Below are 21,773 nucleotides of genomic sequence, written 5' to 3'. Positions count from 1 at the left end.
GACCACAACACGAGGCCTGGCCTTGGCGCCCCGCTCACTGCTTCCTGTGGGATTATCAGATGCCTGTACTTAGCTGGGCTGTACGTCTGGTTCAAACTGCTGTTAGTGTGGCTGTTATTCCTCATGAACAAAACAGATTCAGATGTTATTTAATGTGTTTTGTCTTTATTTCAACATGTCAATCTGGAAACATTCACTCCCAGTTCATTCCCCCTATTACTGTTTATTTTCCTTGTTTCCTCTAGATATTGAAGCAACTATAGTGAGAAGAACAAAACCTCTGCAAAGTGGGGTTTTTTTTGGTCTCTTGGGAATTGTTTCCCCCTTGGACCTTAACCTGTCCAGGGTTTATAGTCTTCTCTTGGGTTTCAGTTTTATAATCGCAAGAAATGACCGTCGTCTCTTCTTTTGTTTCCTGTCAGGTGAGCAGTGACTGCCCCCCCCTCTTTGTCTCTCCGAGCACCTGCATGCACCGTCGGCAGCCCCGGCCCGGCGGAGAGACACCGTGCTCAGAGACTGTGCTGCATTAGGAGAACCCATGGCTTCTGGCACTCCGTGTCCCTCTGTAGGCCGCAGGCTCCGGCTGCTGGAGTTGCTACTCGGGCCTCTGCTGGTCTTGCTGGTTTCTGGGCTGGAACCAGCACTGGGTCAGAAGGTCTACACCAACACATGGGCTGTCCACATACCTGGAGGTCAGGAGGAAGCTCAGCAAATTGCCAGTAAACATGGGTTCATCAATTACGGACATGTAAGTAATATGTTTTTTTTTTTTCTATCCTGCATTTGCATCGGTATAATGTTTAGATATAATGAGAAAGCACTTAAGAACAGGGCTGATACTGGAGCCTTATGTGGAAAATAAAACTATATTTTGACAAGGCAAACATAGGACACATCAGCCTCCTGAAAGGTTTCATAAAAGGTGAGTTTGCTGCTATTAGACACAGTGTGCATAATATCTGACTTCATTTTTGTGTTATTATATCCCATCAATGTCCAGAAGTGCTGTTATTTATGAAGTTCATCACCATACAGTAGGAGTATGGCTTCTCTTTTTCCACCCAAAGACAAAACACTAAAATCTTTTAAAAGTATTTATAATTTCTGATTTTATTTCTCTGTGTAGTCTGTTGCAGTGTGACTGTAGATGTGATCACCAGGTACTAAACATCTCGTTATAAAAAAAGATCTTTTACAGCTCATTGAGTTTGATCATTGTTTCGTGGCAGTGGTGTTGCAAGAAGCAGGGTGCCTTTGTACCAATGCACTGATCAAACAAATGTGTCACAACAATAGATTTTTTTCCACCCTGGTTGTTTGCTTGTTAGTGAACCGGTTATGACAATAGTCTAAAGCCACACAGCCACAACTACGTCTCCAGCTGGGAACAGATTCAAAGACTACTGAACCCTACAAAGGCTACACGGATTTATGTTTTGTTTGTTTTTTATGTATTGATGTGGATCACACAGATACTGATATTGAAAAGATTCAGCTTTTTATAGTATAGACTGTTATATTTAAACGCAGCAGAGAGAGTTTGAGGTAAACTTCACTTGAGCCGTGTGCGTACACTAAAACCTAGATGACGTATTTTCTAGTCACATTGACACCGACTGGATTAAAACAGTTAAAATTCCCAAACACCAGGCATGAAGGATTTTATTTCCTGACTGAAGAGTTGGATTGGGCTGAAAACTTCATTTCCTGTGTGTTTCAGTGAAGTCTTCCTCTTTAATCACTTCCTGGTTGACCTCGGTGCAAACTAATTTGCCAAGTTAGAGTTGTAAGTTGTAAAGCTTGTTACATTAATTTAGTCTTCAGCAGGACTACTTTTTGAAATGTTCAGGATCATCTGTTCCTCGCAACTTGTTTTTAGATGAATTGCAGCAGTAGTAGATCTGTGATTTGCAGATCGCACAGTATACCTTTAGACTTCCAGGCTTGATTACAATAAGTGTGACAACCCACTAAAGGATGTGTGTATGTATAAAGTATAACATGGAAATGTGAAAGTAGTTTTCTGATAACAAGCGCCTCTTCATGCACATGTTTATTTCCATAGTCTCAGCACTTTTCCTTGTTCTGCTTTGCACCATATGGTCTTACTGGCGCTCAGAATCACAGCATGCAGACTAATGAGTAATCCTACACACTTTAATCCTTAAACTATGTATTGCCTCGTGGACAGTGACGACTCCAGACACAGTAATTACACCCATGTTCTTGCAGAACTACGACCTGGATACGAGAAGCGGTGTGGTTTGGCCAGTCTCAGCAAGTTGCTTTAAACCATTTCATGATTTTTTTGAGGGAGGGAAAATGGGCTTATCTTTCTGACCAGCGCTAGTTTGACGAGCTAGTCTTGATACAGCGTTTAAGATGGAAAAATGGCAGAGCAGGGGCCTGTCTCATGGAGCAGGCTTATTAAAGTCAGCTGGATAGATGCTGTGTAAAACCTCTCAAATGCGGCAGGTCAACAACGTCAACCAGAGAGTGCTTGATGAAGCACTGTATTGATAACATTAGCTATTATTATACTAATTTGTAATAACTTCCCCGGGGACTACAGGTGAAAATTAGCTCATTAGCTAACTCTTTATACTGAGGTGGAAACTAAAATGCTGCTCGCTGTGCATTGTCCCTTGTAAATGAATACAATATGTTCACAAATTACATATGTTCTAATGTGCATGTGTTACGCTTCTGGCGCCAAATGAGAAAGTCATTTTGAAGTATCAAACAGAAATTCATGAGAATCTCTTTTCATTGCGAGATGAAAGAACCACTTTGTGCACGGGCAAGTTCTTCCTCTACTTGAGGTTTCTGTGGTGTTGAAATGAAAAGTAGGACAAAAAATAAATAAAGTATGTCCGGTTAAAAAACAGTATAACATTTAAAGTCAATTGATTGGCAGAAGATTAATTCCTCAAAATTAATTTCTCAATTTGAGTCATTATTCTGAATGTATTCTCAAATGTGAATGTTTTGTGAGGTTTCTTTAATCCTCAATTATGACGACTTGAAGACGTCACCTTGGGCTTTGGGAAACCGTGATGAGCATTTTTTTTTTTTTTACCATTTTCTTACATCATAGACCAACCAATCATTGATTGTTTGAGAAAATACTCGACAGATTCATTGATAACGAAATCAATTGTTGGTTGCAGCTCTAATTAAGTTGACTTCTTCAGGAGGCTTTCTGTTGGACACATGCAGTATAAGAACTGGCAACATGACATGGCCATGATAGGCCTCAGAGTAAATGACATGAAACAGTCACATCTGTCCGGCCCTCAGCATGTTATTGATGCATTCTTTCTGCTCATTAACTTTGAAAGGTGAGGACAAAAATAAACGATGCTCGTTCCAGTACGTCACTGATTAAAATGAAGCCTTTAGAGCTGGGAACAAACAAATCTGTTAAGGTCTTTTTTGCCTACAGCTGAGGGGGATGAAAGTTGCTGTGTGGCGCGGTGAGTCTGAGCTCTCCGTCTGGCTCTGCTGGTGTGTGCAGGTGTTGGCATTAGGCGGCAGTGCTTGAGGGGAGGATCAAAGACTGCAGATGGGCAGGTTTTACAGCTCTGATGATGGTTGTTTTTATCTGCCTTTGCTCATCCCACTCACACTATGGCGTCCATACCCTCTGTACCCTAAACATGTCACATTGTTTAATCCACCATCATGACGCATGCAGCATGTTGTCATGATGGTGCAGACACACGGTTGTGTTACCCCATATAATGCTCATGTGGAGTAGATCATTTTTTCATGTGATTTTGCTTATTGGTGATACAATGCAGATTTAATGCTTTTAACTGCTGAATACATTTTTACTGCTATGTGATATGAGTCTTTATCTGCTTGAGTTATGCTTTGGGCTGCTGCTTAATGATTATTTTTATTATAGATTGTTTTGTTTTTATAATGTCATAAATGCCCATCAGAGTTAACAACAACAATCAAAATCCCAAAGATGTTAAACTTTACTATGATCTAAAGATAATGAAAGGCAGTAACTCCTCATATATTTTACTTGAAAGGTGACCTGATATTGGATTATCACAATAGTTGATGTCTAATATTTTTGTCATTTGACTAATTGTTTCAGCTTGCTACAATTTATACTCATCTCATCTTCAACCGCTTATCCGGGATCGGGTCGCGGGGGCAACAGCTCCAGCAGGGGAGCCCAAACTTCCCTTTCCCGAGCCACATCAGCCAGTTCTGATTGGGGGATCCTGAGGCGCTCCCAGGCCAAACTCATTAATTTAAATTAACTCATTACTGCCCTCAAGATGCTTTCCTTCAATTCAGGGACTTAGTAAACTAGTTATATTCAACAATTTTGTGTGGTTTCTCCTTATTTGTCTGCTGGTAGTAGCAGAATGGCTGTTTTTCAGTCAGATTTGCTGTGACCTGAAAGTAATTGGTTGGATTATTTCTTCCCCATAATGTTTTGAAGGTTAGGAAGACAGGAAACTGGCTAGTCATCTGGCTGATGTAATGCATCTGTCCGTCCTTGTTGATGCGAGTTCTTTACGGTTGGTTTGGTGTGTCGGGGCCAAAGCAAAAGCCACTTGGAAGTCTCTTCCTTCTGCTGTTACTACTCATCAATCAAGGCCAGCGAGCCAATGTGACAGTGGGGTTGGTCGTTTGTCAAAGAGGAAACTTTAAAGCAACATTTTCTGACAGCAGCAAATCATGTAAAACCCTGATGCACGGACTGTCTCAGTAGAGTTACACCCCCTCTCTGCTCCATCCCTTACTCGGTTGTCATTGGGCTTTAGAATTCTTCACTTTTCTCTCTTTGCAATAGGTGATGCCAGTAAAGAATATAAATATGAATGTACTTGAAATGAACCGGACTATCTGTTTTAAAAGTAATAGGTTGCCGTGACCAAGTGGTGTGCAAATGGATTGCAGTCAGTTTGACTCGACTTGTACATTATAGGGCCATTTCAGAACAAGGGGAATAATTAAAACTAAGTTAAAGTAATAAAATGAAGAAAAGGCTGACTCGCACTGCGCTAAATGGGTATTAACTGCCAGCTTGCATCTCTGGATGGTTATTTTACATTTTAAAGACATTTTCTTGCCCACATCATCAGGCTTGCTTTGCAGTTTTTTCAGGGGCAACTCACATTTTGGTGCTACGCCTGGTTCAATTGTGCCTCCATTACGCCAGTATTTAATAAATAGTGAAATGGGATTAGAGGGACTGTTATTAGTAGTAAGGAGTGATTTGATAAGGAGGACTGACACAAGTTAAATGCGTCTTAAGAATCATTAAAGTGCAGTTTGTGAAATGGATCAAACAGCCACAAGATCAAAGGATTAATTTGAAACTAAATCAGTTGTTTTTTTACTGCTACAACAAAAGCAGCCCTTTGTTATTTGATCTGTTCAGATCCACGGCTGGTTTAATGGCGAGATGGATTCTTTTTGTGTTTTTTAGGTCAGTCATGTGTTTTGAAACATTGTGCCTCTCTGTCTGTGGCCTCAGGCTTTCACCATCTCGTCCATCTTGTATGCAGCTCATGAAAGTTCCCTTACTGAAGATGACGTACATACTCTGAATATTTAACTTGCTCTTTGCAGTGTTGGGGGACTACTTTCTGGCCTTACCTTGTGTTGTGCAACTTACAGCCTTTGGATTCATCGTCTTAATCTTGTTTAAAAATGAACCTATAACATTATCGTGTTATTATTGTTGAGAACTAAAGCTTCAAAATCACATTTAAAACAACTTTTAAATTGTGCTTGCGTGATTAAGTCTTAGTTTTTAACATTGTCGATGGAAGTCTACCTGCACAGGGCTTGTGTCAAGAGGAAGTGTTGTATAAGAGGTGTCATGTCACCATTTCGAAGAAAGTGTTTTTGTTTCCTGCTTCCTCCTCCTGGAATATGAGACAGGTTTCTATTGTTCACTCATGAACTAAAATGGTGTTACATTTATGTGACACTATATTTAGAAAATGCAAAATAAATCTCTTATTTTCCTAGAAGCTGTCTTTGATTATTCTTAACCAGAGGTGGAAGAAGAAATGTGAATAAATAAATACATTAAACAAATATACAAGTCCTCTATTACGACCCTCACCACTTCAAAGTGAAATGGAGCACTTCTCAGAAGTGTGTCACTTCCCTTCTTGTGAGCAGTAGTTTATGTTACTAGTGTTGGATAAAACCGTCCACGTTTGTATTTAGAGGCCAAGAGCCTTCATAGCTCGTCCCCCCCCCCCCCCCCCAGGGCTTTGCATGTAAGGGAGGATTGTGTTTGGCATACTGTGCCCCCACTGTACTCCGTGGCACCATCTTGGCCTATTTTCCCTCCTGTCTGAAGTGGTTAGGCCCTTTTTATGAAGGTTATTAATATTCTGTTCAGCACAAGATTAAAGAAAGAGCAGAAGAGACGGATATTATCTGTAGTTCTGATGAAGGACATGAAATGTCTCTCTGCTATCTGTAACTCATATCAACGCAATGAACTTAAAGGAAACCTCTGTAAGAACTTTACTTTAATCTAGCCCACAACAAAAAGAGAAGTAGTTAAAAAATGGCTGAGGCTTCTAATCTCTTCCTTCCACATTTGATTGGGCTTCCCATATGTTTTTTTTTTACAGACTACTTTAAATGAGAAGTCCTTTCCCCATAGGGCAAAATCAGATATAAAATCAATATTTTCTTTGCCTTAATATCCACATAATGTGACGTTATATGCATGGGACTTTTTGTGCTTTTTAAATCAAGAAAATGTTGACTCAGCCATGTTAGTAGACTGATACGTCAATCATTTGGCCAGGCTGTAACAGTCAGTATGCCATTGTGCATCTCCTCCAGAGAAAAAACATTTTAAACTAAAGAAATAGCTAAAATCTCATAAGTCTCATATCAATATAATTTGCCTGGACCAACTTTTCTGTTGCAGTTGATTTTGAATTTCAATGTTCAAATGTATATTTAGACTTTGGTTAAACTATGCTAAGCTAAGCTAAGCTGCTCCACAGCGACGGCAACTCAGTACTTTGAGAAGCAGGAGTTCTTTGACTGCTTGACTTGTGGTCAGTTTTTAGTTTTTCCTTCTCTCAGAAATCACAGCAGCTATTATTCTTTCATTTCTACGTGTCACACTTTGCACAATATTTGTCGCAACATGATTACAGAAGTCACACCCCATTGGCATGAGAAATGTCTCTATTTATTTATCCATTAACCTGGGTTGTCGGCATTGAACAGGTCCATTAATTGTATAGCTCAGATAAATAATGCGGTTTGTATGTAGTTTGCGCAGCAAGGTGGAGGCATGTTTTGTTGACTTAAAACGATTCATCCTTGTTACATGAAACTGGTTGGTGACTTGGAACCAGAAGTAATCACTTTGTGAATATAACAAAAGGTTGTTGAATCTCTGGTCTCTCTACTCTGTTATGAAGTTGTCAGCTTCTTATCTGGCCTGCAAAAATTGGTAATTGTTTAAGGTCTCTACTGTGGAGACATTACTGCATAAACTGCAACACCTCAATTTTCGAGGCTCTGCTAAACTGTTGGTCCTGCTCTGCCTGATAACGGTTAGATTATTTTTTTCAGCCTTCTCTCAGATGAAACTTCATTGCAAAGTACAACCAGACTGTATTGGAAAACACCAGAGATGAGAGGCTGAAGGTATGGAGTCCATAATTGGACTCTGGAGAAGTGAAGCAATCAACTGCGGGGTTGAAGAAATTTGCTGGAAAATCTTCTGACAAGATATGATTGGCCGGGAGATGATTGGAGAAGAAGCTGCCTGCTGAGTGCTGAAATGAGCTGCTCTGCATGATTTGTTCAATCCCACACAGGTGTTTCCTCTTGTTTCGTGCTGCATTTCCACCGTGTCATCTGCCAAGAAGCTAGACCAAAGCCTTTATAAAGCACTTTTCTGTGCTTCTCAACCTAACTTTAACCCCCTAACAAGATGCTTTCAACCAGCTTCTAACTGTACCAAAGTGTGAAATTAACTTTTGAAAATGTCACAAAAACTGTGACTTATTTGCATTTTTTTCCAGCAGCTGCATTGAGGTGAATAATAAGGTTCCCTCAACAAAAGCAGGCGTGCCATTTAAATACGCCCACATGAAAAATGAAAATAGCCTTTCTGGAATTAATTATTACTGTGAGGGTTATCGTTAATTTATGCCAGCTAACATTTGCAGTACTTTATGCTCTGAAGGCGATTAAAAAAAAGATGTATTTTACGATATTCTAATGTAAACACAAAAAGAGCCATTAACTGGGAAAGCACAGCCCATTTAATATATGTGGGACATGTGGTGGAGAGATGATTTAAAGTCAGCTGTTAGAGCGAACGTCACTAAATCATTCTGAATATGATAAATACGGTTTCATCTTCACACGGTCAACACTAAAAGAAGGCTCACACATGTAACATGACATGTAGTGTAAATGTCACACAAACCTGGACAGAAACCAGCTATTGAAACGGCATCACTGTTTCTATTCATCCATGATGTGTTACTGTACCCTGAGGGCCTTTCCAGGGTCCTTGAGTCAAACACACCAGCGATATAGATTGCCACCTCTAAATATTTTATTATGCTTAAGCGTGTTTTGTAAGCTGGTTTACTTTCAATATCTTCATTAATCTTTAACGTGCTGTGGCTCTGGCCTACTTTAGCCAATGAGAGCTCATGGCTCTAGCGGAGTGTGCAGCTCTATAGAGCCGGTGTAGCGCGTCCCTTTAGAGACCCGGGCTGCTTTGAAGTGTAGTAACGATAACGCTGCAAACACAAAGTCAGAACAGTTGGATGTGGGCCCTTGTTTGGTGCCGACCCATTAAGAGGCTGGACTTTTTTTTTATCCAGGGAGGGATCGCTTCTCATCTCGCTATGGTTGATGATCAGTAGAGTTGCTCATCTCTCTCTTTGGTCCCTCTGCCTTTGGTGCTTGTGTTGCTGTCGATGAGAGAGCCTCCTTTTATTCCTCGCTCCGGCCTCTCTCTCACTAAGCAGACCCAGATCTCACTTCATCTCGGTGCCAGCTGCTCTTCTTTGGAAGTTAATGAACTGCAGAGATTGACTTATCCTGTTTGCTCTACCGGAGACTTCTGTATTGAGAGGACTTTGGAGCCCATGTACCCAAAATGAAATCCTAAACCATTACCCCACCACAAAACAATGTAGCTGATACTGTGTATTGGAATACTTTTTGGGTCATCTAAAATGTATGCATTGGGAAAGTACCCTTTCACTTTGATTTATCTTTTTTATATTCGGAACATGTAAATGAAAACAGAAACCTTGTTAAACCCTGTCGGCAAACTTGTATGTTGTGTTCTCCTACTTTGCATTGTAATGCAGTATGTAGTGGAAATCTTTGTAAATAGTTTAAAGGTGCTAATTTAGAAATTCAGAGCATATCTCATGCCTCCACATAACCGTGTTTACCTGAGGGGGAACCGGAGGGGGGGTTATCTGCTGTAAACGCCTCATGAGCACAGTGCAGAGCGTGGGCCGCGAGCGAACCAGTGGGGCACGCTCACATGCACAAAAAAGCTTGCGTTGCCGACCCGGCTATGTCAACAAAGCACATAGAAGCTCAGATTACAACATACACACATACAAAGTGAGAGTGGCTTCATTCTCAGCTCAGGTAGACATTAATCCACTATATCTTTACATAGATAGTAGTTGTTTCATCCTATATTAATGCTTTGAATAATGTATAGAAAACCTTTTAAGTAGATGAGAAGGTGAACCTGAATTTCCCATATATTATGTAAGGCACTGCAGTATTTACACAGTAGTGGTATTCTCAGGAAACTTGATTGTGGCATCTCATCAACCTCTTTGTTTTTGAAGCAGCGCATAAATTGGCCACAATCTACAGAGAGCAAGAATTTCTGTCTTTTGTGAGAGGCTCCGCTCCAAATTGATCTAAAATAAGATAATGGAAGTGGTCCTGAAAGACATGTATGTCACATTTTACAAGAGGAGTGTATTAATGTGATTCAGTCGCAGCAAGCTTTGTAAAAATGTTGCTAAAAGAGGACTAAAAACAGAGAATGAGTACTGAGCAGTGAACTTCAGTCTGTCTTTCTGTCATCCATCAGTCGCAGCTTCTTGGAGTCACGGAGCAAAATAGAGTCCCGCCTACGCACTTCATACTGCTGCAAAACAAGTTGGGAAACCAGAGAATTGTCTTTGCTCCATTTGATCCACCTTGAACTGTTATTTTTGTGCATAGAAGATGTTATATCAGAGTTTGAGGGGAACAGCTACCAGTCTGATCTTATGCTCAAATACGATGCTTTTTTTGTCCCTGAACCCTCCAGATGTTATGATATAAGGGATTTCTGAACATCCTTTTAGGTATTTTATTAAGCTGACTTTTGTAGTCTTTAGTTACTATATGTGTAGACACTGTATTTCTATAGAATAAATTCTGTTTAATGCCCAAAAGTTAGGATGACAGTATCTGATGAAACTGGCCCGAAACATTTGTTCTCTCATCTCCGTTTGTCACCACTGATGGCATTTTGTTATCTTTGTATGTGTTTATCTTTTTAGATTAAGGTAATAATCAAAAGGCCACTGCAGGTCAAATCAATAATTGCTATCTTTTCAAAGAACGGACCCACAGTGATATCACTAAAGGCCAACATCCTGAAAGGACAAAAGCAGGGCACGAATCAGTGTTGCTGGAGACTTCCTGAGGATGACATACATGTCTGGCTCCACTCGTTCTCCTTAACAAAACTTCACCCTGTAGAGAAAGATGGAAAACAACAACAAGCTGGTCAGCAGGAGGCAATCCCAAAGCCTAGAGCAAAGGAGTGAACACCCATATTGCCAGGGGTCCTGGGAACTGCAGCAGCAAAGGCCCAGCAGCACTCAGTCATTATTCTGCTCCCCCACAGAGGAGCGATGGGGGCTGGGATGGAGCAGAACCACACACAGGTCACAGGGGCTGTAACAAGAGCCAGATGTTCTGAGGGAAAATACATGGACACGCATCTCTCTCTGGCCTTTATTCAATATGAGCACATGTACGCACACGCATACACGGAGAAGGTTGAGGTATTTCAAGAATGTCAGCACTGAAATGGAAAGAAGCACCTTTTTAAGAGTCGTATGTGATACTAGTTGTAGTTTGAATAATGGCAGTAGACTGTAGTTTTTGATCATCACATTTCAAAAGTAACTTCACATAAACTTTTCAACCGAACGCAACCTCTTGTGGGTTAAGTATCTGCTTGTTAAATGTATTATGTATTATACCTGTTGTGTAGCTTACGCGCATAAACTGCAGGGGAGGTGTCCTCTGCTGTCGTGATAAACCTTTGATAGCAAACAAGTATAGCTGAAATGGAAAAGTAAAAGATTCATTGTTTCGCTTGTTTTTCAAGCAGAAATAATGAAAAAAAAAAAGCCTATGCAACCTCTCAAATGTGTGCATTTGCTGTTGTTCTTTGTCGTACATCACTGGGGACATAATTATTTTTTTAAATTACTATTTGTTTGGTACAAAGCCACACATTTGCAGATGTCACCTTGGGCTCTGGGAAGTTTTAATGGACATTTTTCACTCTTTCATACGTCATAGACTCAACGAGTAATTGAATAGGCAAAAGAATGAGTGGTAGAGAAAATATTTCTTCGATTTAGTCCCAAAGTTTAGTAACTTGCAAAGCAGCCGTTCAGATCGACAGTGTGTGCTTTATTTTATAAGCTGGTGTTTCAGCTACAGCAAGCTTTCTTCTGAAGGCTAAATAGATCTAGCATACTCTTGCTGATTTCTCAACAACCCTAAATTTAAGAAAATCATTTAATAACAACTATCACAATCAAGATATTTTCACAACAAGAGGTAATACAAATTAAGATAAAGTGTAAGCTTAAGTGTGCTAAAAGTAGAGCCATGTAAAGCAGCATACTCGAGTCCTGGTGGTCTGTAGGTTCAGTTCTGTACAGCGACCTTTTGTTACACGACAATTTGCTTTTATTCAACTATTAAACAAAAGCATGTAAAACAAAAATCTATTGAATTTTTGTATATTAAACAAAATTCTAATATGAGGCGTTTACATTTTATAATCTTCTCTGTTTTGGGTTGGGGCAAATCTTCACGATATAGATAACTTGATGTCTCGATAATGATAATTATCACGTTATAGCAGGTTTTCTGGGAGAGCAATAGAATAAATTGGCTCGATTGAATAAAATTCTTGACAAATGCCGTAGAGTGTTGTAAAGAAACAAATACTAAAATAAGGTTAAACTTTTAAACGTAAGGTCCTGAATTTAATGGCTGGACTAAGAGTAAATCTGGATGAGGAAATGAACACATCACTTTACAGAAAGGAAGCCATTCCACAGGGCCGTTAAACAATGAACTTACCCATCTGCTCTGATGGCCACGTGATAAAAGTCTGGTGGTGCTGCAGCTTCCTCAAGTGAATGCGTCATTGTTGCTGAAAACCAGGATGTTTGCGACATGAATTTACACAGGATTTAGGTTAGTCCTTCATGGTTTCTCTTTAAGTTTAATATGAAAGTCTAGCAGAAATGTCTTAGCTCAGGGGCCCAACAGAGAAAGTTAAGTTAAAAGTTAAGTTGTTGGCATCTGATCCGTCTGTGGAAGTATCTTGTCTCTCATGTCATGGAGTAACGAGGACCAGCCACCCTCCTCATGGTGTCCACATGGAGGAGCGGTTGTTTGTGGTGCAATTTAAAAAAGGGTAAAGGCTTTGATCTGATAAGCCTTTTTACAATGAAAACAATGAGGTGAACATGTTAAAAGTAGCCTAATGGAGAATTCAGTGTGGGAGGAAAGCAGCATTTGGGTGGAGCTTTTTTTTTTTTCTTTTTTAAACGGCTGCAAGGGATTTTTTTTCTTTGTAACAGGACTCCTGCTAAGTTGTAACAGATCTGCAGTTTTTCAGCTGTTTGGTTGTGCTGCAGTGTAGCAGAGATGCTGGAGTTAGATTTCAGATCAGGTGTCCTTATCACTTATAGAGCTAGTTTAGCTACACATGACGGGAAAAACAGGTTTCTGTGTGAGAGGATTCTGGGTTTGTGTTGCTGGAGCATTTTAAATGGGGAATGATAATGATAATTATACTGTTTCCTCATTGTGATGCACATGATGTACAAATACACTTGCAGTATGTTTTGTGTGCCTGCCAGTACACTTTCGTCTTTGCACTGTGGTTAAATTATAACCTAAGGAATGTCTAGTTTCTCTCTTCGGCTGTATCTTTGTCTATTTTGGCCTGAATGACCTCAAAATGCAGATGCAGGAGCTTTTATTCACATGCCTTAAAATATATCTTTTCAAAATACTGTTTGGCACAAAGTGTTTGCTGAGAATATCAAACAAACAAACAAACAAACAAACCGTCTCTCTCTCATTCTCATTCTCATGCACCTTTTTAAAATTCATTTTGCAGAGCTTTTCAGCTCTTCCAATCACGCGCCAGGCTGTTTCCTCCTCGCAGCACTGCACTCTGAGTAGGTGCTTATTTGTTTTTGAATGTTTCCAGTAATGTTTTGGTAACCTGCCAACTTGGCAGAAATGGTTCCTAAATTCGCTAGAGGTATTTTTTTCTTTTGATATCCTTTTGAGAAGGGAGTTTTTGTTCTTGCAGGATGTTATATCATCTGTTTTATTGATGTGACAGTCAGGTCGATCTGTGTTCTTCAGTTTCTATGAAAGTCCTTAAAGTTGGGTAGTTTGAGCTTGACAGTCGAGCGACGCAGGCTCTGAAACACCCACTTCTTTCTAGGCCATCTATCCATGTAGCAAAGGACGTGGAATTTATCATGTCTGTGTACAGTATTCGTTGATGGCGCGTGTGCCTTTTGAGTGTTCATGAATATTTTATTGCTAATGTAAGCTATGCATCAACGAGTTACAGTTTCCCCCCCACCTCATCAGATGTTTGCGAAATTGAATCCCTGGTGCCTGCTATTGAAGACGGAGCTCATCTTCTTTATTGTGTGTGATGATTTTGCTGACTGAAGCCAGGCTGACTGAATTGGATTCCTTATGCAGTCGATTTTTAACTGTGGGGGTTTGTTGTCACATTGGGCACGATACAGCATTCACTTGTGTGTGTGTGTGTGTGTGTGTGTGTGTGTGTGTGGATATATATATAGATAGTTAAATCAATACTGCAATATAAGGATTTCTTTAAGAGTGATGAGGACAAATTTTATATAGTCATTTTTGGCAAATCTATAGGGTTGTAACTTATTTAATTATTGATTAAATTGTCTTTTTTCTCGATTGATCTATATGTCACAAAATGTTCTTCACAATCCAAGGTGACATCTTCAAATCACTTGTTTTCAGGCCAACAGACCAAAACCCAAAGATATTTGGTGCACAGTGATATAACATTGGAAAGCACATATTAGCATTTTGTCTTTATATACTGAATGACTTACACTATTAATTGATTATCAACGGGCCCCTTAATGCCTGTGGACCTCCTCCAACTGTGTGTGATTTCATTGAATTTTTGGACGGCGCTCTTACTTGTGTGTTTTTAGAACAAATATCTACATTAATTTACATTCGTCTGTACATTTTTACCCATAAAGCTGGGTTTTTTTTGCTCTGCATTTCAATTATCCATAAATTATGATCCAAATAAATGTTATCATACGCAGGCAATGTACTATAGCCGATGTTGGAATTGGCTCAGAAGTGAACTGCCATACAACTGCCTCTCACAACTTGCCATATTTAACACAATATACAGGAAACCAACTGCACAGGAAACTCTGAAGAGGCTGTTTTGTGAGGAGTGTCCATCTGTTTGGATGCGTTTCTCTGAAGGCTGCTCCAGTTCATGGAATGTTACCAATGTTTTGGATGTGATACTGTGGTGGCTTTAGCTGGTGAGCCTCAGTGACTCGCTCTCATTCCCAGGGCTTGAGTCCAGATGTACACTGCTGTGGCACAGTGGAGATTTTCCAGCTCCCAGGTTTCCCTGAGAGTCTACTGCCGCCATTCATTGACTTTTCTAATACGCAAAGTAAACCAGGAGAACTGCAATTATGGTGCTTTGGAAAGAGCCGAGTCCTTTGCTGACTTGAGCTTTGAGGGAGCTTTCCCGACAAGTGGCTTCAAGTGTTTAGTCCACAGAAAACAGCCAGCCTCCCACTGCTTCCCAGACCTATAATACTAGCTGTTTATGAAAGAATCTCGCTCTCTCCCCCAACACACACAACACGGCTGGGAACCTTTTATTATCCTTATTTTGGTACCAGGTCGGCATGTTCGTCTATTTGGGGACTGTCCCAACTTCCAGCAACTCTGAGAGACTGGTGTTTCCTTAGGTTACAGGAATCATGCATTGTTTATGCATTTCACAACACAGAGAGAAATGAAGGGCAACCACAAACTACAGTTTGTCTTTGCTCATTCCGTTGTAGTAAAATTATGGCAAGAAACATATTTATCCCAAAACGGATGAGAATAGAAATGATTCAAATTCATTACAAATATCTAAAAGCTGAAAACGTGTTACAAATGTGGCTTGAAAATCAGACTGATCTTCATCAGAGATTTTGAAAATTTCCACAGGACAGAGTATCATGTTGTTGATAGACTCTAGGAAATGGTTGTGGCTGGCCTTCCTGTCATTGTCCCGGCCACCATGCAGTGTGGTTTGGGCAGCCAGGATGATGAATCCAGCAGTTTTGGTCAGCTGGGCACAGTCGGTGTGTTCAGAGCTTCAGACTGGACCGGACTCTTTAAGAGAAAGGAATGCTCCCCATCGTGGAGTAGTGTGACCTGAAATGCCATCGCACGCACACACACGCATCGGAAAAACAGGGTACACAATACTGGATGAGTCAGTGTAGTTTAGTCAACAGTTGGTTGACTAAACATGCTTTTATTTGTTGTTTCAGAATCATATATTTTGAGCCAACAAGGAAAGGCTTAATATTTCTCTCTCCTTAATGATTTGGTATGTGTCACTATGGGCAGTGGTGGAATGTAACTAAGTACATTTAATCAACTACTGTACTGATGTGGAAATTTCACGTACATGTACTTAACTTAAATATTTCCATTTCATGACACTTTGCACATGCACTCCACTACCTATCAGAAGGAAATATTGTACTTTTTAATCAACTACATGTATCTTGCAGCTGTAGTTACTAGTGACTTTACAAATTACAATACGAATATAATTTACTTTAAGATGTGATTCTTTGCTAAAAAATGTACTTTCTAGTAGGGCTGGGCAATATGTCCAACATCTTCTATCTCGATATAGGTCATTTCATAGATCAATAATGATGTCACAATATAGCATATCTTCTGGTAATTAAATAAATCAATTGTCAATAACCACAAGGTAAAGCCTATTTTTGTTTACTCCTGTGTGAGAGTGAGGGAGCTGTCAATCCATCAGTTTGCACACACTACCACGGTCTTGAGAACAGAGCTACTCAGGCAACATGAGTGGTAACAGCTGTGTGGGTGGTCCATGGGTGTGAAGGGACCTGAACGGGAGCTCTGCTATAGATGCCTACTGCGTGGGTTTTGATTCATGGTTCAGAGTCAGATTTCACCCTTTGTCTTGCAATGCTGGACGCATGTATTGTATGTGATCAGTCTCCGTTGTGCTTTGATAACCTCCCCCACAGTAACTGAGTTTACTGTACATTGTGTTGTAGAGTGATGGTGGTTCCATCTGGATAACTTTTACATCGTCTCATTACTGATTAGGAGACAACTGCAATCGTTGTGTTTACATCCCTTCATTCACTGGAATAAAAACGTGTGTGTGTGTGTGTGTGTGTGTGTGTGTGTGTGTGTGTGTGTGTGTTGCTTCAATTTAAATTGTAAATGTACAGCTTTGGACTGAAGCAGTGTATTGTGATATGATGTTGTGATGTCATTGCACTGTGGGGGCAGCTGAGTTTTTTGATTTAGAGTTGTATTTGTGCATCTCTATATTGGGTCGAGGCTGTGATCTTAACCCCCTTTGGAAGTATCCACTTGATGAAATGATGGCGTCGTAAGGTCACCGCCAGTACCCAGTCAGTGTGTTCTGCTTGGCTGCGTTGTTTTCACTCTCGCCTGCTGTGAGTAAGATTGAGGACGAGGTGGGGATGGAGAATGGCTGGATGTCTGTGTGCTCAGACAACGAGGACCCATCCAGCAATACAGGTGTGTCTTCTGTGGCCATCTTTACCAGTGTCCCCTTTAGACCTGTGCCAAACACACTTGAGGCTTTTCTCTTTGTGTTAATGCAAGTTGTTTTGTCCTCTCAAGGTGTGTTTGACAGTATCAAACAGCCAGACTATAAAGAAAAGAACATGAGCACAGAGGAAGTTTACAGTTACCAGACGTTCATTGTGCTTGCTTGGCTGTCAGACACTTCAGTGATGACAACAATTGTTGTTGTACAAACAGTACAGTAAATCTACAGTGCAGAGAATGACGAAACAGCTGGGAAAATGAACATCTGTGCATTTTAATTAATCAAATCGGGTCAAGCATACAGTCGCTCCCAAACTGTAAAAATTCATTACCTGTGCTCACTTTTATGACAACTTCATTTTTTCTCTAAAACAGCTGGCTCCAAAGATTGCTAGAGTGAAATATTCAACTAGACAATCTCACAAAAAGAGCTCAGCTCAGAGGTAAACACTTAGCATGCATCTTGAAAAGGCCTGTGGTCTGACGTTGAAGTTAGACAATTGAGCGAGGTGGACACTGTGGTCATAATTGCTTTTAGTAATTCATCTTGCATCCACAGCTCTCTCTCCACTCATGCTATGTTACCTAAACTGTGTTGACGTCAGACTTGATTGTGATGTTTTTTGTGCCTGGATCACACATAAGCAACAAGCAGCTTAATGTCTATATACTTCTTCCCGCTGTCTGGAACGAGTGCGCGATGGATATTATCTTCATGCCGGACCCAGCGCAGCTTCATTTGACAGGGAGCTATAATGAAGGCAGCCATGTCCTATGAATGTAATGTGCCTTGACAAGGCAGTGACTTTTCATTCTCATAATGTAGATGAGAGCAGAGTTGTTTTGCTCCGCGCTGCTGTCTATTATGAATAATTCTGTGTAGTAACTGGATTCAACATATCTTTCCCCGATTGCTGAATTATTTGGTTGGAAGAGCTCATTTGTTCATAGTGCCTAGGGAATAGAAATTCTGAATAATTTTGTTGATCGACACTCACCCGCATAAATGAACACATCAATTTCAGATAAGGAGGAACAAAATGTTGCAGTGTGTGCGGCAGCAGCTGGACCCAGTTTGCTTGTGACTACTATGTTGCTTTCATAAGATTAGAGAAAGATAGGGTAAATAAACCGTGATGACCCATTGAAAAGCCCAATGCTTTTTCTCTCAAATGGACTCACCGCTTTCAGCTAATTTTCAGCTCCACTTAATTGCTGTTGACAGTGTTTTCTCTCATCTTCATTGAGAGTAAAAGAGTACCATACTGATTAATGTTTTCTCATTATTCTAAGGGCATTACCTTCTTTACCATGCAGCCTTGATTCAAGCTGCAAGGACAAACTGCACCTAAAGTTTGTTAACTCATCTGTTTCAATGCTGCATCTATTGTGCAAATAGTAAAGATGCCCTGTGTGGAGTTTTCTCGAAGTTTCTGTTTTACATTGTTTCTCACAAAAGTGCATTGTGTGCATCCTTGAGGTCTTACAAACAACAGTGTCCTTCTTCCCAAACAAACATTACAAAGCTAATTTTTCTCAAGTTTGAGCCCTGCATTGTTTACATGCGTGTTGACTTCTTTTTCCCTGCATTTGCTCGCACATTGCTGTGTTTGTTGGCACATTGCTGCCACCTATCAATCAGGGAAATAGTGTGAAAAGATAGGTAGGATTGTGTATTGCATTCCCCAAAGTGTGTGTGTGTGTGTGTGTGTGTGTGTGTGTGTGTGTGTGTGTGTGTGTGTGTGTGTGTGTGTGTGTGTGTGTGTGTGTGTGTGTGTGTGTGTGTGTGTGTGTGTGTGTGTGTGCGCGCGCAAACAAAACAGACACCCGCATGTACATTTAAAAATTGTATTGAACTGGGATTATTTTTCTTCCTTTTGAATGTCATGGCGTCCAAAAAGATTCTGCAAATTCCAGCAGTAAAATATTTATTTCACAACATTTTTATGTGTTGGCTTATTTCAGTACATTTATGTGTGAGCAGTGGCAGGACACAGTTTTTGCGACATCAATTTCTCGCCTATTGCTGCACGTTTATCTGTGAAATTGATGTTGGGACCGATTTTAGCAGGCGAAGGAGAAACGTGTGTGTGTGTGTGTGTGTGTGTGTGTGTGTGTGTGGTAGCCTAAAAGGCACCAGGTAGTCATTATTGTGTAAAATCCACCATTAAGTCTGGGGAGGAAGCAGCAGCAGGATTTTGTCCAAATAAGATAACATTATAGACGGAGAAAGCTCCAGCTTGTAGTCTTTCCACAAGCAAGACAATAGCAATGCAGATAAGTAATGACTGATGACCCAGCTGGTCATTCAGCCAGAATGACATGCTCAAATGATATTCCACTATCACCAAGTTGAGGTGTGCTATGCATTCCAAACCAAATAGGTTATGTCTGGTTGGTGTCATGTTTTAAAAAGGCTTATGATGCTGTAAAAGAATACAGGGCAGGTGAATATAGGTTTTGGCTCCCCGATGATCACCCGTTTTATTGTTGCTCGCTTAGAAAAACAAACTGTAAATGTTCCTTTTTTTTCCCTGGACTAACCAAATACCATCTTAGCCCCCCTACAACACACCACACTGTTAAACCTGAACCTCATCGGATCGCTGTGGAAACAGTAGTAACAAACAGTCTTGCAGGGCTTCCCCTCTTCCATCTGTGCGCTGGATCTCGTTTTGTGATCCATCTTTCTTTCACCCGACTTCACCTTCAGTGCAGAGAGGAGGAGTACAATGAGTCTGAGGCTTTTTGCAGAGTGAGGGGATCACAGGCTGTAATGTGTGCCGCCTTGGGCGTTGGCAGCAGTAGGACGAGGTTTTGCCTCAATTTCATGTGCGCGGTGTTCATGTTGGAATAACCAAATCAGCAATGATGAGAAAAATACATATATTTCATAGCGTGCAAAGTTGACAGATGCAAACCATTATCCTGGTCAATTTGATCTTTTTCTCTTTTTCTACCCAACAAAAATGTTAAATGAGATGCTGTAAAATCACAAAAAAAATTCTGTAGTGAAGGCATTTTTCCATTAAAAGGAAATGTCCTTCACCTACCAATATGGGACCATTATGTCCTCTTCCCTTTTCTCAAAGTCACTCTCAAAATGCTGCACCTTCAGGGAGACCCTCATGACCATGTCCATTAAATTGAAGTGCAGAAGGATTTGCTACCTGTGGTGGGTGCAGAGACAAAAGTGCTTGGTCCTCTGTGGAGGGAGAAGACAGTGATGGAAATGTTTTAGCTGGAGAGTTGTTAGGAAATTAAGAGAGTGCAGCTTCCTCAGATGGCCCCTGCGGTCCTTCATTGGGGTCAGAAGAGCCTGTTTGGTATTTCTGTCCAGCAGCAGTGCTCTAGGAGTAAAGAGGGACGATAAAATTAGATGCCAGAGTTAAATCTTATTAGCTTGTGTCCCGCTGGCAATCACCTTTTGCACAGTGTGTGTGTGTGTGTGTGTGTGTGTGTGTGTGTGTGTGTGTGTGTGTGTCTGTGTGAGAGAAAGAGAGAGAGAGAGAGAGAGAGAGAGAGAGAGAGTAAAGAGCAAGGGCAGGTGGGGATAAATGCAACAGATTATTAATGAGATGTTATATTTGAAAAGAAGACTCTTCCCAGTTGCGGTACGTGTGTCCTTCCACTCTTTGACTTCGTAGCCCAAGTACTCCTTTACCAGCTTCAACACACTGTTAACTTTATAGGAAAAGCTTCAGATTCAGCTGTCAAGCTCCTCGTCAAGGACGTTACCCCGGTGTACACTTCCTGAACTGGACTCAAAAATCTCCTCTCACCGCTTGAAACCTCTCATGCGATCAATTTTTAAACTTCAACAAAAATCAGGTGATAAGACAAAAAAAAAAAAGTCAGTTTATAATCATTTAATTCAGTGCTGTAATCTGCGGCTCTGCTCGTACTTTGAGACTCACCGCTGTATTCACGGCTCATGCTTATTCATCAGTGCACATTAATTCTGTCCAGCCCAGGATTTTATGCAGCGAGCTTTCATGTCTACTTATATAATGGCAGGGGGCCCGGGGGCTGAGAAGCAGTTGAAATGGCAATGAATTCATGTTAAATCTTTTCTGTCTTTCCCGTCACTGTCACTTTACTTTGTACTGCATGAAGCAAAAATACGTAACTCAAAGGCAAACCCAGCTCGTGGAGAAAGTATGTGTCATAAATATGAGATGTTCTGTGCTTAAGTCAGATTATTGTCTTCCACTTTCAACAGTTCCTTCAAGATGTGCACAAATACAATAGTTTAAGGAGGAAATTGATTAAATGTACGTGTGCTGTTTTTTATGTAAGTTTAATTGTTTGAATTTTCCTCACAGCAAATGGGAACTCTCTAAAACCCTAAAGGAATAGTTTGACATTTTGAGAAATGGATTATTAACGTAACCAGTGAAAGCTCCATGGAAGCGTCTGCTCCTGGCCAAGAAATAGTCCGACACGTACTGTAACCTTCTGACACTTTTTCTTTTACAAATTCAACACACCGATATATAGGGTGCGTCCATAGATAGTCTCTCTGAATAACTGGCTAGTGTGCCAAA

The 21,773-nt window shown here is 40.5% G+C and overlaps 1 protein-coding gene across 2 annotated transcripts in view; it reads left to right on the top strand.

Moving 5' to 3' along the window:
- The window catches only part of furina (furin (paired basic amino acid cleaving enzyme) a), a 76,049-nt gene that overhangs the window by 6,468 nt on the left and 47,808 nt on the right, over positions 1-21,773 (top strand). For both annotated transcript variants that reach the window (XM_068731207.1, XM_068731208.1), the window contains exon 2: positions 423-748. In XM_068731207.1, coding sequence (XP_068587308.1) covers positions 539-748 — 210 coding nt within the window. In that variant the 5' untranslated portion in view covers positions 423-538. The remainder of the gene's footprint in view (positions 1-422; positions 749-21,773) is intronic.

The sequence above is a fragment of the Cebidichthys violaceus genome, unplaced genomic scaffold, assembly GCF_023349555.1.
Source record: "Cebidichthys violaceus isolate CVI_PGR_0920_01 unplaced genomic scaffold, fCebVio1.0.p SCAF_5, whole genome shotgun sequence".
Taxonomy (NCBI): domain Eukaryota; kingdom Metazoa; phylum Chordata; class Actinopteri; order Perciformes; family Stichaeidae; genus Cebidichthys; species Cebidichthys violaceus.
The sequence above is the reverse complement of the archived record's forward strand: the minus strand, read 5'-3'. Positions and strand labels throughout refer to the sequence as shown.